The 17940-nt window shown below is 36.3% G+C and overlaps 1 protein-coding gene across 7 annotated transcripts in view; it reads left to right on the top strand.

Annotated features, from left to right (window-relative positions):
* Positions 1–12477, top strand: part of NLGN1 (neuroligin 1) — a 386277-nt gene extending 373800 nt beyond the window's left edge. For 4 of the 7 annotated variants that reach the window (XM_027685596.1, XM_027685600.1, XM_027685598.1 and 1 more), the window contains 3 exons: positions 1430–1642; positions 6517–7306; positions 8273–12477. In XM_027685596.1, coding sequence (XP_027541397.1) covers positions 1430–1642; positions 6517–7306; positions 8273–9095 — 1826 coding nt within the window. In that variant the 3' untranslated portion in view covers positions 9096–12477. The remainder of the gene's footprint in view (positions 1–1429; positions 1643–6516; positions 7307–8272) is intronic. The other 3 variants (XM_027685601.1, XM_027685599.1, XM_027685597.1) reach the window with 1 other exon arrangement.
* The last annotated feature ends 5463 nt before the right edge of the window (positions 12478–17940 follow it).

The raw sequence follows: 17940 nt of genomic DNA, 5'->3' as shown, positions 1-17940 counted from the left end.
GGTTGTTAGTATAAATGTCTACACATAGGACAGAATAGCAAATGCAAACTTTGAAGTCAAATCAGAGTAATAAAGTAACAAATGACATGTTCATTATATCCATGAATACAGGTATACACATGCACCTATCTGTATTCTTCTTAAATCCTTGCTTTATAGATGTACATGCACACGTGTCTTGTTAGAAATGTCTCAAAAGCTGCTTTTATTGTCATAATGAAACAGTAGGACTCCTTTGAGAGCTATTTGTCTGCAAAACTACTGTAAACTTCTTTTGAGTAGGCTGTCTGCACTCAAGAGAGTTAAATCAGTAGAACTTTGACGAGATTAGAAGACTCACTGATATCTAATTAATGTGGAAATAATTGTTGTAATGGTTGCATTTCTCTACAAAGCATGTACTGAAAAACAGTTACACGATTTAGGGAGCATTAAATCAGTTTGATATGCAAATGAAGGTATGGACTACTTCATAATGCTGGTATTATTTAAACATTTGTTTATTAAACTGAGAAAATTGGAAATGTCAACAAATGGGATCCAAAAGCAATGTCTTTTATCAACAGAGACTTTCTTCAAAGTTTTTACTGTATCCCTTTTGGAGTCAGTAGGCTCTAATGACAAGAGTAACAGCAATACTAAATGTGAGGGTACTGCTGGGAGTAAAGTGTGAAACACTTGTTCCTGCACCTCACACGTTCCACAGCTTTTTCTCCACTAGGAATAAAAGTGAGCAATTGTAGTGCTCTCCAGATTATCCCTGAACTCCTATCTTTTTGCTGTTAAGGGGTCATGGAAACAACTTAAATTGTCTTTATCCACTTAATGTAGATTCAATTAACTCAGGTTAATGACTATGGGATGGAGCTCGGGGAGTTGAGAGCTGCTCTCATTGTTCAACCTGGCTTGTCCTGTGACAGAAGCTGCATTTTTGGGTGGAGAAAAAAGTAAAAGACAACATGTTGCCAAGATATGACCAAACAGAGTCTACAGGGAAGGGTAATCATTGTCTCAGGCCATGTGCAAAGCTCATGGCTGCATCCAAGTACAGAAGTGCAACACAGAGTTGACCAAATCCCATACAAAACAACTGCATCTTATCTGTTTGCTAACCTTTACTCTTAACCTTCGTACAATCAACACAAAGTCTTTGGGATTAATATGTTGTAACCTGTTAAGATTCAGATGAGTATTTTGCCTGGGATCTTCATCTTCCCTGCATTAATATATCATGGCCAAAAGAGTGAATAGAGAATAATTTAGCTTCAGAAACAGTGTAAAATTGCAGATTTTTCCCAGGTAATATGGAAAATTATGTAGTTCCGTGATATTTAACTGCATATACTTTTGAAATCTTGCTTGGAAGACTTAAACAGGATTACTCAGAAGAGCACTTGCTAACCCTTTCTTTTTTCTTTTCCATTCACAGGATTTCTGAGCACTGGGGACCAAGCAGCAAAAGGAAACTATGGCCTCCTTGATCTAATTCAAGCTTTGCGATGGACTAGTGAAAATATTGGGTTCTTTGGTGGTGACCCACTAAGAATAACTGTTTTTGGATCTGGTGCAGGAGGTTCATGCGTCAATCTGTTGACTTTATCCCATTATTCTGAAGGTAACCGTTGGAGCAATTCAACCAAAGGTATTATGCAGGTTGCAAATTTTGACAATTTTGGTGTCTGCATGCCACCACCATTAGTACTATGTGATGTTCTGTATATTCTCTTTGTTCCTATGAACTGTTGAGTTCAGCTCAATATTAAGAAAACTTTTTATAGGCTGTACAAGCCTCCTTCTCCCTCAGCTCTTCTGTGCATGTTTAAATTTTGGGTCACTTTCTTCTTTTTCCTATGGAGCTTTGTAGAAACACTTTATAGCAGACTTTTGAACGGCATTTTCTTGGTGCATCGTTTTTGTCTCTTTTCTTTCCTACCTGAGGGTGTCCTTTTTGGAAAACCAGTCAGTCATGCTCACGATAGATGAGGTCATCTTTATTCAGACAGTTGTGAAAGGCATGTTTAGTTTCTCCTGAGGAGCAGAATTTAAAGAAAAATAAAATGACACAGTTTCTCTTTTCAGGCTAACAGCTGCAATGCTTAAAACTATTATTTTGTGTGAAGGAAACAAGTACCTAGTTCAGAAATCTTTTGTCTGAAACTGCATGAACTTCACTTGCTGTCATCTAATAAAAGAATGGTTGAATGTTTTGCATGCATGATCCAAAATTGTCAAAGCATCCAAGTTGCAAATGGATTTTCTTCTATATGTTTTTTCCTATTCCATAACTAACACCTTTTCTCTCTAGTCGAGGCAGACAGCAGGAAATTAAAAACATGCTGTTTGAGGCACCCAAATTTTTTTTCTATGATTTTTGCACCACACTTTCACACAGTTTCTCTCATTTGCATGGCTCTTGCTTATTGATCACATTACTTTTGTCTCACTGTTTTCACGTATTTTTATCTGTATTGTTTAGTTTTACCAGGGACATCAAACTGTGCCCTGTGCATATAATCCTCCCCTAATTTCTATTGCTATATCTCCATGGGGGACTAATTGGCCAGTCATAAAAACGTAATTCCACTGACATTAAAAGAGCTGCATTTACCCAACGTCATGGTGCAGATCCCACTGAGGTCAATAGAAGTGACAGATTCTTTAGATCATGCCATTACACTATTTTAAATGAGAGAAAAATATATGTTTTACAAGAAAAGTCAAGTGGAAAATAAGACTGTGGTCTGAATTTTAGTCTATTTCCACAATTTGATTTTTAACATAATCTCTTCTTTTTTTGTTCCAAAACTACCTGCACTTAAATAGAAGATATTTATAAGCTGACCTATAAGAACAAAATGTAAGCATTACTTCATCACAGTGTAACATGAGGGTCACACATCTTTTATCGGAAGTCTCAAAAACAACTTTGTTATCAAGGGTTTAGTTTCAGGTGGATTGAGGAGACCTGGTTTATCCTCCCCTAAATCTTACGTTCTGATAATATTGATCTTCTTGACATAACATGGCATTAATGAGAAATCCCATATTTACAGTATCTGCACAGTCATGTGTTGCCTCTTATAAGCAAATGTTACCATGTCATGTGGCAACATGTGGCCAGAATTCTGACAGGAGCAGAATTTGTCTGGGGAAACTGATGCAGCAAATTGCCAACATAGCAGAGCATTTGGAAGGGGACCTGAAGAAGGCTCAGTAAAAGTAAATTTTTGAGGATTTCTTTTATGAGAAAGCAAACTCATGCTTTGTTCAAATTTGGATTAAACAGAACAATGCACCCTAGTCCCCTGTATGTTATGTTTCTTTTAGAGGTGGTTAGACCTGCCATGAAAAAAAAAATTGGTCACTTTCAAATAAGAAAAATGATTTCAAGTATTTAAGCATTTTCTGATATTTTAACATTTCCAAACCCCCTTTTATTTCATGTTATTTTGTTTCACATTCACATTTGAAAGCTGGAGAAGGACTTTTTACAAGAGGACAAGTGGTGAATGGCTTCACACTGACTGAGGGCAGATTTAGATCAGATATTAGGAAAAAAATTCTTCCCTGTGAGGGTGGTGAGGCCCTGGCACAGGCTGGACAGAGAAGCTGTGGCTGCCCCATCCCTGGGAAGTGTTCAAGGCCAGGTTGGACGGGACTTGGAGCAACCTGGGATGGTGGAAGGTGTCCCTGCCCAGGGCAGGGAGTTGGAACAAGAAGATCTTTAAGGTCCTCTCCAACCCAAACCATTCTATGATTCTAGGATTATCAACCAGTCTCTTTGATAATCTGTAAATTCAGGTGCTCTCTTTTCTCCTGTCATTTCCCTTTGAAAGATTCCCTTGGCAGCTGAGAGGAGGACTTCAGCCTATTTCAAGATGGTGCTATTTGTAGCCACCTACCTGCAAGTGGGCAGAAAGAACAGCAACCATCTCTGGAAAGTGCTCTGAAAATATAGATGGATATATGCAAATTATTATTATTTACTTTGGTGATGCTTTGAATAGGAGTCACAAAGTGCTATGGTCCATTGAGCATTTAAATCTTCTTTCCATCAGTCTGAAGCCCATAAGAGATAATAACCATACACATTATCAGATAAAAATGTAGTTCTCCATCCTGTGAGGTACAAATTTCTTTCAGGAATTATGTCACAGAATGAAAATAATTTTTCATTACATTGTCCATTTTTCACCAACATGGTTTGAGTGGAGGAATATTTCTCTAAGCATTCTTCAGCAAAAGGAGGGATGTTTAGTTTCCCTTCCTCAGAAAGCTTTATGGCCAGAGGACTTGACCACTTTTTAATCCAGCATTTGATGTTTATGTAGCACTTAGCAAGCCATAGTGTTTATATCAGCATTTTCTTACACTTAGCTTACACTTTCTGTCCTTGTTCAGGCATATTTAATAAAGCAATAAAAATAGATTTACAAAAGATGCAAAAAACCCCCACACATTATGGAGTATCATGAAATACATATTTTTTAAAATTCAGCTTTATCACTTTGTTACATTTATTACAATGCCTGGATCCTCTGTGGTAATTCCACTGACTTTGAGCTGATTTATGCTAGCTCAATATCTGACCTTATAAACATGCAAATATATTTTTAGCTGTTTTATAACTCAAGTTCATTCTTATTTTTACTCATATCATGCAAGGAAATAATATCTCAGATATAACTTCTCATAAATTTAAGGAGAGGCTGGAGTTTACATATTTCAGTCTCTACACCTATCTTATTTTAAGACTTTCGGATTTGGATCTAATACAATCTAGAATGATTTTAAAATTCCTCAGAAGCTTGTAAAATGTTTCCTGCCAGCAACAGATTCCAACTAACTTGTGAGTGCACAGGGTCTGATGCTGCAGTAGAGGCTGTGAAAGCATGTCTCTGATTGGATTTAGAGGCTATGGAAGTTTTCTATCAACAGAAATATGTTACTTATCAAAGTAAAAGCCATCTTGTGCATTATTGGAATACATTTCTGAAGTAAGCTGAGCACTTTCACTCCAGTTCCTTTAGTGGGAGCATCCAGCTATTCGTCAAGCATTGGAACAAAGATGCATTCTTAGGAAAATTAAGTGAGTGGTGCCAGATGTCACTTCCAGTCATCAGTAACTCTCTCAGAGTCAGTGGAATGATTCCGGGTGTCTATCAGCATAAGTCTGACCCACAGAATTCTGACCCACATATCTTAAATCAGCATAGAATGCTACAGCCATTTTTTATTATCCACAGTGAACTATAGGAGGCAGGGTCCAGTATAAAATATTTTCCAGTAATTTGTGCAAAATATGTACTACTGAAATTAACTTTAATGAAAATAAATAACAAAAAACCAAACCAAAACAACCAAACTCACAAACAAACAAAAAACCCAGAAAGGTCACAGTTACCTAAATATAACCTAAGTTTCTGAGTGTTATTTTGCACAAGGTTCAGACTCATAATCTCTTTCAGACACCAAATTACCCTCCCCAAATGGAGTGGGAAAAGTCCAAGCCCCAACACAAAGGGAGCACAAGAAGTGTGCACAATAAGGATGGAGTTTTGATTGCATTAAATCCAATAGCAAAAAAATTGCATTGATTCATTGACTATCGGGGCTGAGGCTCTCATCCATGATATGTTTTAAAAATGCTCACAGAAGGGAGAAGAAAAAAAGGAAACATCAATTTCAACATATTTTGTTATTTCTGTGGGTAGAATTCCTGGTCCAGAGTGCCAGTTAAACCAGCATAAATTCAAATTAATTGCACTGAAGTCTTTGGGATTTACTGCAAGTTTATCTGCAGTGCTGGATCATTCTCTCTCCCCTAAAAGAATACCTGAACATATGTTTAAATCTCTGAATTACAAAGCTAAATAGTGTAAAATATATCATTTCCCTTTTTAAGTAAGTGTGATCAATATAAACCTGCATTTAAAAAGCTCCTTACAAGAAAGGATTTTGACTTAGACACTCATAAATTTAATAGCTGCCTAGTACCCTCTCATCTGTTACTCCAGAATATAAGCTTTTGAAATTATAGACAATTCAAAAGCACCTCTCAAACCAAGTTTAATCCCAAACAAAACATAAAGAAGTGTATTAGATTTATTTAACACATTGCTGTATGCATGCAACTTCAACCCATTTCAGAGACTTGTTGGCTTTTCCTCCAACCTATAAACTGCTTTAATTTTAGGGATTTCTTTCAAGCTGTTAGTGCTATCCTACATAAGGTAATGCCACTTCTTTTTTTCTGCCTGAGTTTCTTTCAAAAATCTGTTCCTCAGCTGGACTATATTGAGGTAGAATCATTTGCTTCAGCACATATTGCATTTATTTTGTGCACATTACCTGTAGGTACAACAGCAGTCAGATCTTGCATATTTTAAGTACTATTAAGATTCAGGTATCTCTCCTATTGAAGTTTTCTGTTGTTTCAAAGAACTCCTTTGAATCTTTCAAGTCTGTGGCTGTTTCAAGGTCACTTCAGTAGTTTTCAAATATTTCTCCCCACAGGACTTTTTCAAAGAGCAATAGCTCAAAGTGGAACAGCTCTCTCCAGCTGGGCAGTTAGTTTTCAGCCTGCAAAATATGCCAGGATGTTGGCTACAAAAGTTGGTTGCAACATGTCAGACACTGTAGAACTGGTAGAATGTCTACAGAAGAAGCCTTATAGAGAACTTGTCGACCAGGACATTCAACCAGCAAGATACCATATAGCCTTCGGACCGGTCATTGATGGCGATGTGATACCAGATGATCCTCAGATACTGATGGAACAAGGAGAATTCCTCAACTACGACATCATGTTGGGAGTTAACCAAGGGGAAGGGTTAAAATTTGTTGAAAACATCGTGGATAGCGAAGATGGCATATCAGCTAGTGATTTTGACTTTGCAGTTTCTAACTTTGTCGATAACTTGTACGGATACCCGGAAGGCAAAGATATATTGAGGGAAACGATTAAATTCATGTACACGGACTGGGCAGATCGACACAATCCTGAGACCAGAAGGAAAACACTGCTGGCTTTGTTTACTGATCACCAGTGGGTTGCACCAGCAGTGGCCACAGCAGATCTTCACTCAAATTTTGGATCGCCTACATACTTCTATGCCTTCTACCATCATTGCCAGACAGATCAGGTACCTGCATGGGCAGATGCAGCCCATGGAGATGAGGTTCCTTACGTACTAGGAATCCCCATGATTGGTCCTACTGAATTATTTCCTTGCAATTTCTCCAAAAATGACGTCATGCTAAGTGCAGTGGTGATGACGTACTGGACAAACTTTGCGAAGACTGGGTGAGTACCAGATAATGAATGGTCTTGTGTGCAAACTCAGGGTGGAATGATGCAGTGCTTTCCATTGTTTATGTCCATTGGGAATGTCTCTGTTCATGTAGGATGAATAAGAGGTTAAGAATTGGGCTGGATATTTATGTTTATTGTAATGTCCCTCAGCTCACTTACATATTCTGGCAAAAAGAGGGAAAAATATCTTTGCGGACATTCTGCATGAAGAAATTTTTTAAAACACACAACTATAACTACAGAAATCCCAGAAAGGTGTATAACTAAGCATTTATATGTGTATAGTTAATTATAGTTACATTAGTAACTGACTTTATCCCAACACTGATATTTTCATCCCATGAGACATAAATTACGCAAATATTGCATCAAATATAATACATCTTATTTTAAGAGCACAGTTTGTCTTAAATTGATGTTTCTGACCATAAAATATGTGACTTTAAATTTGGAAAGTGTTGTCATTTTCATTAATTCTTCTTTCACTGGAAGCTCAAAACACTTTGTTACCTTTGACCATTGTTATTTTTGACTTTGTGTTGCACTGAGTTGTGCTCTGCCATGATCTTTCCCCCCTGGAAGGCCACAGATGCTGCATATGAAAGGAAATGCTGGTAAAAAACAAAAACAAATCTTAATGTCCTCTCACACTCGTCTCTCATCATTTGTCCACATCACCACACTGGTGGCAATCTGCCCTCAGCAGCACAAGATTTCAACGTGAGAGAGACACTAACATTTTGGGGAACTAGGAGAGTCGCTGAAGTCTGAGTAAAAGAAGGGTTCATTTGCATAATGCTGTTTCTAATCAAGATTATTAAGGCCTCTAATTTTAGGGAATAGCACTCTGCTCTGTCCAAAGGCAGATTTAAACATTAACATAAAATCTTAATTATGTTAATTTTATAATTCCGTTTGAAATGCTTTGTAACATTGGAGATATCTCTTTTTTTTTAGTGACCCAAATCAACCAGTGCCGCAAGATACAAAATTCATCCATACAAAACCAAATCGTTTTGAAGAAGTAGCATGGACCAGATATTCTCAGAAAGACCAACTCTATCTTCACATTGGATTAAAACCACGAGTTAAAGAACACTATAGGGCCAATAAAGTGAACCTTTGGTTGGAACTGGTACCTCATCTGCACAATCTTAACGACATTTCACAGTATACCTCTACCACAACTAAAGTGCCATCGACTGATAATACTTTCAGACCAACAAGGAAAAATTCTGTTTCAGTTACTTCAGCCTTTCCTACAGCCAAACAAGATGATCCCAAACAACAACCAAGCCCATTTGCAGTGGATCAAAGGGACTATTCAACAGAATTGAGCGTTACTATTGCGGTTGGCGCATCTTTGCTGTTCCTGAACATTTTGGCCTTTGCAGCGTTGTACTACAAAAAGGACAAGCGGAGACACGACGTCCACAGGAGATGTAGCCCACAGCGTACTACTACCAATGATCTTACCCATGCACAAGAAGAGGAGATAATGTCCCTCCAAATGAAGCACACTGACTTGGATCATGAATGTGAGTCCATCCATCCACATGAGGTGGTTCTTAGGACCGCCTGTCCCCCAGACTACACGCTAGCTATGAGAAGGTCTCCTGATGATATTCCCTTAATGACACCCAACACCATCACAATGATCCCCAACACTATACCAGGGATTCAACCCCTACACACATTCAACACATTCACCGGAGGACAGAACAACACTCTGCCCCATCCTCATCCCCACCCCCATTCACACTCAACAACCAGGGTATAGCCAGACAAGACGAAACAAACTTTATTTTTTGATGGATTACAGTAGGTGATATTACTGAAGATTACTTGGCTTTCAACCTACAAGACTCTTACTATTTAAATATGGAGGAATATTATGTGAATATACATATCAAGAACTTTTGGGGTTTTGGAAAAAATGAATTGTACATATATGAAATGAACTTACGAAACAAACAAAACAAAAGAAAAAAACAAACAAACAAAAAACAAAACGACCAACTGTTTGCAATTGCTTGAAGCAGTTGTCCTGAATGATACTTTTTCATTCACATTCAAGTATTAATTTTTTGAAGATTTAAGTTACATAATGGAATTAGGCATGTGCAACACAAACAGGAAAGAACTATGACTGAAAATTTTAAAAACCTATAAATATGCACAAGGGACACACTAATGGAATGTCAGATAATTTTCACCAATTTTTATTTGGACCTGTTTTCTTGTGTAGACCATATTTACATATTTGAATAAGTACACAAAGCACCAATGCTGTTAAGGCCTTAGAAAGGGGCTCATGCTGAAATCTGCCAGTCAAAGAAGTTTTACAGCCTGGCAGGTACAACATTATCACATAAGTGCTGTCAGTATAAAAGTTGTGGGAATAAAGGAAACTGGATATTTTTAGCACGATGTGCATGATAATTTATATGCTTGGTGGCTGTGCTGCTGATTAAGCCGTAATTAAAATTCTTCTCATCCCATTGGAGTTTTTAATAGAAGCTTTCTCGATCAATTGGCACAACCTAAAGAAGTTTTTTTAAAGGGGCAAAAGTAATTACAGTAAAATATTTCATGGTAGCTTCAGAAAGAAAAGGAATTGCAACAGTTCTTAAAGATATTTATGGCATCCTAAGTAAAAAGTGGTGGACCCTCACTGATATGAATCCCAGACAAAAAATGTGTATTATTAACGTTTTTATTCCTTTCCACCTAAATAATTTCTAACTTTAAAATAACTACAACTTTATTGGAATCTCCTTTGAAGAAGGATTTATAATTTGCTGTGGTTTAGTTATGATATATTTAGTTCAAATTGATAAGGAAAAGTGTGTCCAAAAATTTAATTGCAACGACATTTTGCCATATAAAAATGCCCCAATATTATAGCTCTGATTACATCTTTCAGTTTATTGTTTCAACTCATGTTGCATGTTACAAAGTTTACTTATAATATTTTAAAATAATGTTAATTCCCTTTTTGCTATACATTAGCTTTTCCATTCCAATGAATTCTCTAGACCAGATGGCAAGAGTGTAGAAAAAGAGGGTACGTAAGAATGGGGAGAGAGCCAACAACTGGAAATTTAAAAATCTGAATACTACATATGTTTGTGTGATTTGAAGTGAATGTTCTAAAATCACAAGAAATTTTTCATTCCCCTGTTGCTTTCCAGTAATTCTATACCACGGTCCTTTCAAAATGTTTGTATATGTAATCAGATGTACATTTATATAAAAGAAATAATTGAGATGGACTTAAGAGCACATCCCTGATAAATACTTTCTCTCTTACCTGTACTATATTTCTATTAGACTAAAGTTATGTGATTTTTTTTTACATTTTTTCAAATTACTAGCAATTTTGATAGTTTGTAAGATAATGCGAAGAACTTTCTCTGACAAACTAACTGCAGTAACAGAAACATTTCTTTTCAGTTACTCTTTTTCAAGAATGAAAGCTTATTACACACAAAAATTGTATACTACTTGATGGAAAATTACTTTGTATTTCTTGGCCATATTACTGGTCACTGAGTGAAATAAAGATAATCTGGATAACGAATATTATTCCAATGTTAAGAGACCTGATCTTTGCTCATTAAAGAGCTAAAATGTTTATTGCTGTTTTGTCATTTTTTAATGAAGTAATGGTAACTGTCTCAAATAAAGAGTAATATCTTAAGACCAGTCTGGTTCTTGAAGACATGAAAATGCCTTCTACAACTAATACAACTGCATATTTATTGGCCAGCCCCACCTACAAACCTTTCTTACAGAAATGCTGACATTGTGACTGTATGGTGTCATAATATCACATGTAAAACTCCCCCAGATTTCAGGAATGAGTTAAAAATGCAATATCGACACCAAAAAAAAGCCAAGGAACAGGCCTAATTGAAATAAATCTGCAGTATTCCATGATAGGGAAAAAAAAATCATCTGGGTTTTATTTGGGTGATTGAACTTTTATAAAAGATTGCTGGGTAGTTCAGAGCTTGTTTGCTAACATGGAGCACAGACATTAAAAATTGAGCTGAAATGAAAATAAAGTACTGCAATTTCAGTTATTTTATTTACCTATTTTTAAAAAATTAAATAAATAAAAAAGAAACCCATGTGCTTAATTAGTACTTGTTACAGTTCCCAGTTTTAAATTAAGGTCTTTTTGTAGAAGCATAAAAAATAGTCTTCAAAATCCAGAGCGGTCTGTGTGCAATTTCTGCCTGATGTGGTTGTGCTTTTAGACTGTGACCTGCCAATGTAAACCAATAAAAAGAATTGTTTGCCATCTGATAATTATTGTTTAATAAGAAGATTGTATTTTGCTATGTTGATGAAACAAAACAAAAAAATACAAAAACATTGATGGCCATAAAACAAGATATTAATGAAATATGATTTTATGTGCTTTTCTTAACTTTATCAAAACCAAAATAACTTTCTACTATAGTTTATTTGTGGCCATATATCTATATATCTCTCTATATACAGTATCTGGTAATTGTTTACTTTTATTAGTTACAAAATAAATGATTTAGGTAAACCAAGCATGACACTACACTTTATTTCTGTCAGCCAATAGTATTTAAAATGTGAAAGACGAAAGCAACACCACAAATTTTGTCACTCCTGTTTGGAGGAAAAAAGTCCATTCCTGTGATGCAGATACTGTGAATGATATTTTAGTGGCTACTTTATAATGACATTACAGCAGCTGGCTTTCCAAAAGTAAGATGGTGTCCCACATTTTAATGCAACATTAAGAAAGATCAAGAGATGTTTTAAAGCTGAAATGAAAATATAGGAAATGGTTTTGGAATCTCTTCATTATTGCCTCATGGAATATAAGTTTGTTATTTTCAAAATATTTATCTGTTTGATTTGTTTTCCACGGTATCCTACAAAAAAGCAAAACTGAGTGTGGTATTTAATTTCTTGTATCATCCTTTGACCAGATTTCCAATAAAATTAGGATATCAGTCAGTCTTTGGAAGTTCAGTAAAAATATAAAAAAGCCTGCATTTATTGCTTTCACACTTTTGTAAATATGTTTGCAGACCTTTTTAAGAAAATGTATTCTACCATTTTGAGAAAAAAAACAAACAATGGAATCATTGTCTCGTTTATCTATTAAAATTACAGGCAATATAATGTGCTGTGCTGACATTTCTAGGAGAAATAAAACCGATAAAAACACATTTCTCTCAATGGTATCTCAGTTGGTTATACCTGGTATTCTCCACACAGGGAAGACTTGGAAGGCATGGATGAGCTTCCTGAATATAATCTCCCATTGGAAAATGTAGTTGTTTTTGTTATCTGTACTAAACATGGATTCCTATGTCACAAGTCTTTTAATTATTGGATATTTGTGTTACTCAAACATCCTGAAAACCAGATGAATAGGGGTCTAACAAATAAACATGTTACAGCTTTAAAGGCACCACTGCACAGGAGGTGTTGGAATTTCTGTTGCCACCTTCACCAGGAGATGAAACAGCTGACTTCATAAGAAGCTGTCAAACATCATGGCATACCTTTGATGTTTGTAAGTTGCTGTTTTTTTCCTGTGATGTTAGTTTAAAATATTGGCCTTTCCCCTCTCTTTTTTTTTTTCTAGTAATGAACAGTTACAGACGGTCGCTTTTTAATGTAAGCGAATATTAGATAATTTAATTATTATTGTGAAAATGTGCTCCCAAATAAATTAGATTAATAGGAAATTCCCTGCAGAGGTTTTGTTATTTTTCATTCAAAGCTCTTGTCAAAACATCTATTGCAGCTGTTCTGCTTTCTCTTTTTTTCAGTCTGTAAGCTAAGGGACTTTCTCCAAATAACATTAAAAATCTCTTTTTCTATTTGAAATAATAACACTATAAGATTAAGATGTCCTCCTGAGGCCTCCAAATAAATATGAACAATTTTAAACATGGTGAACGGGCTTTCACTCGAAACATTCTGATGTGATTTCATTCTGGCACATAAAAACATTTGTATGCAGACTAGAAACCAGCAGCATTTGATAAGGTGTTCAAGAGAACTACGGAGCAGAATCGATGAGTTCATCACCAGCCATGCGCAAAGTCCCTTTTCTCTCAGGTTCTGTTAATGCTTTTGTATAATTAATTCCTTATTTACAGGTTCAGTGAAATCTTAACTTTCTGAAATGGGAAGTGGTTAGAACAAGGTAATGAACTTTATCTGGTGGAAAATGTTCAGGGAAAAAAAACCTGTTGAGAGTCACCAAGGAGGTGTAGACTTTTATATGCAACCTGGCTTCGTTCCTTTTTGTTGGTATTATAATTCTCAGTAATTCGTACACATGGGAAACTGTCATTTCTGTAATAAGCTTTAGTTTCAAAAAGGAATTTAAGTATTGTATGTAAATTGGAGATTAAAGCCTGTTCTGAGTTTTGTGTCCCTTGCCACCGGGATGAATGAACAACCTCGTAGAAGTGCAACAAATTTGTACAAGTAATTTTTACACAGTTACTTGAAATTTATTTTGTTTTCATGTGAAGATAAAAGTACCGTCACAGCAGTAGAAGCCGTGTAAGTATTTTTTTGTCACAGAAAATGCCTTCTTGTATAAATGTGCATCTTTGTCTCCACACGCATACTCACATGCACTACTCCAGCCAATAAAGGAGATTTCAAAAAATGTGACTAACCAGGATATTTTACCTTTTTGCACCATTCAAAGGTGTGGAAGTAACACCTGTACATTCTTCATTCTCCACTGTTATTGACCAGATGCTCAACTGATAACATTTTTTTTTAGCATCAGCTAAATTAGTATTTATCGTAGGACCTTTGAAATCAATGAAGCCCTGACAATTTACACCAGCTGTTGATCTGCTTCCGGACCTTTAGTGTTCATCGTGGCTCATCTCACCATCCAATTTTAAATATCTTCTCATGCACATGAACACCCACTCACAGAAGTGATTACAAGTATAACTACCTGATTCATGAGCACTATCAGGCATTAAAATACGCTTTAAAATAAGCTTACACTTATTTGTATGTAAGGCCAAAATCAGGAAAAAAAGAGTGTTCTATATAAAGAAAAAATCCATAGTAATTACGCTGATGCAAAGAATAGGTTTGTACCACAGTTTGTAGCCTTAACATGCTGTAGTAAGTTTTATGGTAAAATCTTTATAAAAGGAACAGTTCTGTCTGATCCTCAAATCTATATGTTGACCTATATGTCAAAGACACAACGACACTTTACAGCAGTTGGAAGCCTGCTCTGTTCTGCTTCATTCTGGAAAGGAAGAGACATGCAGCTGGACCACATGTTGCCATAAATTCAGGACAGAAATAGCTGGATTTCCTCTGTCTTCTGAATTTCCCCCTGTCTTCTGAATTTCCCCCTCTCAATGTCAGCAATGCCAGGCACTTAGGATCTATGAGCTTAGCTCTATAATGATGCTATTAAAAAAAAAAAAAAAAGTGGGAGTTCTTAAGTTTATAGGACTGGGCAGTTCATATCCAGGTTTTTTGCTTTACAGCTGTAAGAGCCAGTAACTTTTTTCCAAATGGAAGTTGGTAACACTGGCAACCAGAGGTGATAATACCAGAGCTCAGTTAACAAGGGGTTCGTGAGAGACTCTATGAGCTGCTAACACTTTAACTGCATTATTAAAAATACAAAAAAGACAAATTTTTCATCTAGTGATTTTGTTCAGTTACTGAGGAAGTTAATGAGAATTTCGCTGTTGCCTTACAGAAAGAAGAATCGGTTCAGAAATCTGTATGAAATCCTGTGAGGTCCATATAAAAGTTAACCAGCTATGTCCATGGTTAACTAAGAGTCTTTGGATGTTTCCAGACCTCCCTGAGTCATTTATCCATCCGTTTTTCTGTAAAGAGGAGTTTGTATGTTCAGGTGTTCATGCTCAGTGGCTGGATACAGATAGATTCTTCCCAAAAAGATACATCCCCATGACATTGTAAAATCAGATAACTTATTTTTGAGCAGGTCTTGCAAGCTTGGTCTCAGCACGTGGCTTTGGAATGGAGCTTGACTGTATCTCACGGGTGTGAAGGACAGAAAAGGAAATCCAGGGACTGCAAAGCAGTCACGGGCCAGACCTGGTGCAACACACTTGCCTTTTCCCTGGGTAAAGTGAGGAGTGGGGCAGAACTTTCTGGCAGTTTGGGAGGGTGAGATGTACAATGCACCTATTTCATCAACTAATTTCTAGAAACAGCTTCAGCAGTAATATTAAGCAATTAAGACTATATGAAAAGTTCTAAAAGTAATATATGATCCGTTTGACACCAAATGCATTTTCTGAAAAAGTCATCCAACATTTCAGTGATTGATGACAAATATATGGTTGTACAGTGGTGTTTTTTCTACTTTTCTTATGTAGTGGTGATATTTGGCTGAACAGATGAATAAATTTTGCTCTTATTTGCATATAGGTAAGTCTAGAGCAATTTCTTGAAAGTGGAAACATGGACCTTCACTATGGTAAATAATATCCAAAACCAATTACTCTTGGTCAAATAGTAGAGATTCCCTTGTTAAACCATGTGCTGATATTATTCTTTAACATTCATCATTTTGCCATAAATATATTTTTCTCTCCCCAGTTATTTACTGGATTAAGTGTCCCTGCTCTTCATAGAAGATGAAGATAACAGGAACAGGTTTCTCCTCATGAATCACGACTTCAGTGTCCAAGATCAGAAAATGTCATAGAAGAGGAAAAATAAGCCAGAGTTTGGGGTTTGGTTTTTTTTTTCTTTTTCTCTCTTTTTTTTTTTTTTTTTTGTTCCCTATAGGCATATTTGCTATCTTGATTCTCTGAAGGTTGACCAGAACCCAGCAAAGGATACAACCTTAATTGCTGCAGCCAGGAACCTTGCTGGGAATTTTCCTCTTTCCTTGTCCAGGAGGAAAGGGCAGGGTTAAGTTCATGAAAGGAGCTTTCTCCAAAAAACCACTCCCAACTGTAGCTCTGAGACCCACCAAAGAAGCATGAAAACACTTGCAGATTCTTCTGTGTTTGACAGAAGAAGGAACACGTGTCAAAATTAATAAAATATTGGTAATATTTGTATATCTGAGATTCTTATTTTTGAACAAGTAATCCTTTTCCAGCAATACATTTTATCTTAAATCTAAAAGGGCTGCTTGGTTACTAGAATTTCGACTGTACTGTAAAACTGCATCTGAATTCCTGTTTGTCCCATACTTGTCCTGGTTCCATTCTACAATTCAATTTAGGGATTTTATTTTAAAAATAGAAACTCTTTGTTTTTACTGAGTTGAGTCAGCATGAACTATTGCTACGTGCAGTTTGTTGTCTCTAACTCATTCATCATTTACTCAAATGTAATCCTTTCAGTTATGATTTTTTTTTCCTTACTTCCTTAGAGTTTTTGTTGGTTTTTTTTTAACAGTTTCTGTAATAAGTGCAATTTTGTTCTTCATGCCCTCTCACAACCTTGCTACTGTCTCACACGAGTGCAAATATTTGAAATAATTTAAATATCTGTTTTCTTCATTTTATCAGTCTTCTTGTTCATTCTGATGAAAATTGTGCTTTAACTTGTTTTTCTTGTAGTTGCATATCCAGGGCTATTACTAATTTATGAACTCCCAGTGATAGGAACTCCTATTTGGATTGGGAATGGAAATCTAGTTACTCTAGTACCTCTAGCACCTGGTATGGGCCAGATCAGTTGCTTGTGGATAGGTGCAAGAAACCCTTCAGTCAATAAAGACAGGCATGTGCCAGGAAGGTCACAGTCATAACTGAATTATCCTCACACACATCCTAGGTGGTAATTTTTCCCTTTGATAGATGCCAGAGTTGCAACTTTACAGGCAAAAGCCAGCCTTGGCAGGAAAGAGCCAAATTTCTATTGACTCCACCCAGAAAAGATGAGCACCTCCCCCAGCAGAAGGGAATGAATTACAGATGGGCAGAATCAACCTCAATTTTCTACTGGTTTATAACTTGAAACAGCCCTTTGCTTCCCTTCTTAAGGAGCAGAAGGAGGGCTTGGTGGTTTGGGTATGATTGTGGGAGGTGTTTTTACTGTAGATCTGTGCTGGATGTTGAAGGTTATCAGACTGAAATTCTTCCTTCCTAAATTTAACCACCAGTATTAGGTGCCTAATGTAAAGGAAGCTGACTAGACTTGACCTGAAGTTAGTAGGAGGAGGAATTTTAGTACTGGATAAATCATAGTCTACTGGTATCTGGTTGTCCCTGTTGACTAAGAGAGAACCAAAAGTAGGTGAAGAAATTTACTGCCCTTTCTGTCCTTCAGATACACTTAACTGTGAAAGCCTGACACAAGCATTTGTAGATATATTTCTATATACACACATGTATGTATGTATATATATCCTATTGATAATTATTTTTTCCACTTGCAGAAAAATTGCATTTTTTCCAGATCAGAATGACAGCTTTTCGTGCCCATTCTTTATCTTATTACCATAGTGCCTAGGGCTGAGGGAATAAGACCAGCAGTGATAAGAACTAAACAGGAAAGACTCTGAGGCAGCACAAAGTAATGAAAAAATCCTCACTTGTGAAACTTCATAGTGTAGAAACTTTACAGTAGTAAGTATA

This window comes from Neopelma chrysocephalum, unplaced genomic scaffold, assembly GCF_003984885.1.
Source record: "Neopelma chrysocephalum unplaced genomic scaffold, ASM398488v2 Primary Assembly neopelma1_69, whole genome shotgun sequence".
Lineage (NCBI taxonomy): Eukaryota > Metazoa > Chordata > Aves > Passeriformes > Pipridae > Neopelma > Neopelma chrysocephalum.
Note: the sequence above shows the minus strand (reverse complement) of the source record. Positions and strands in the feature narration are given on the sequence as shown.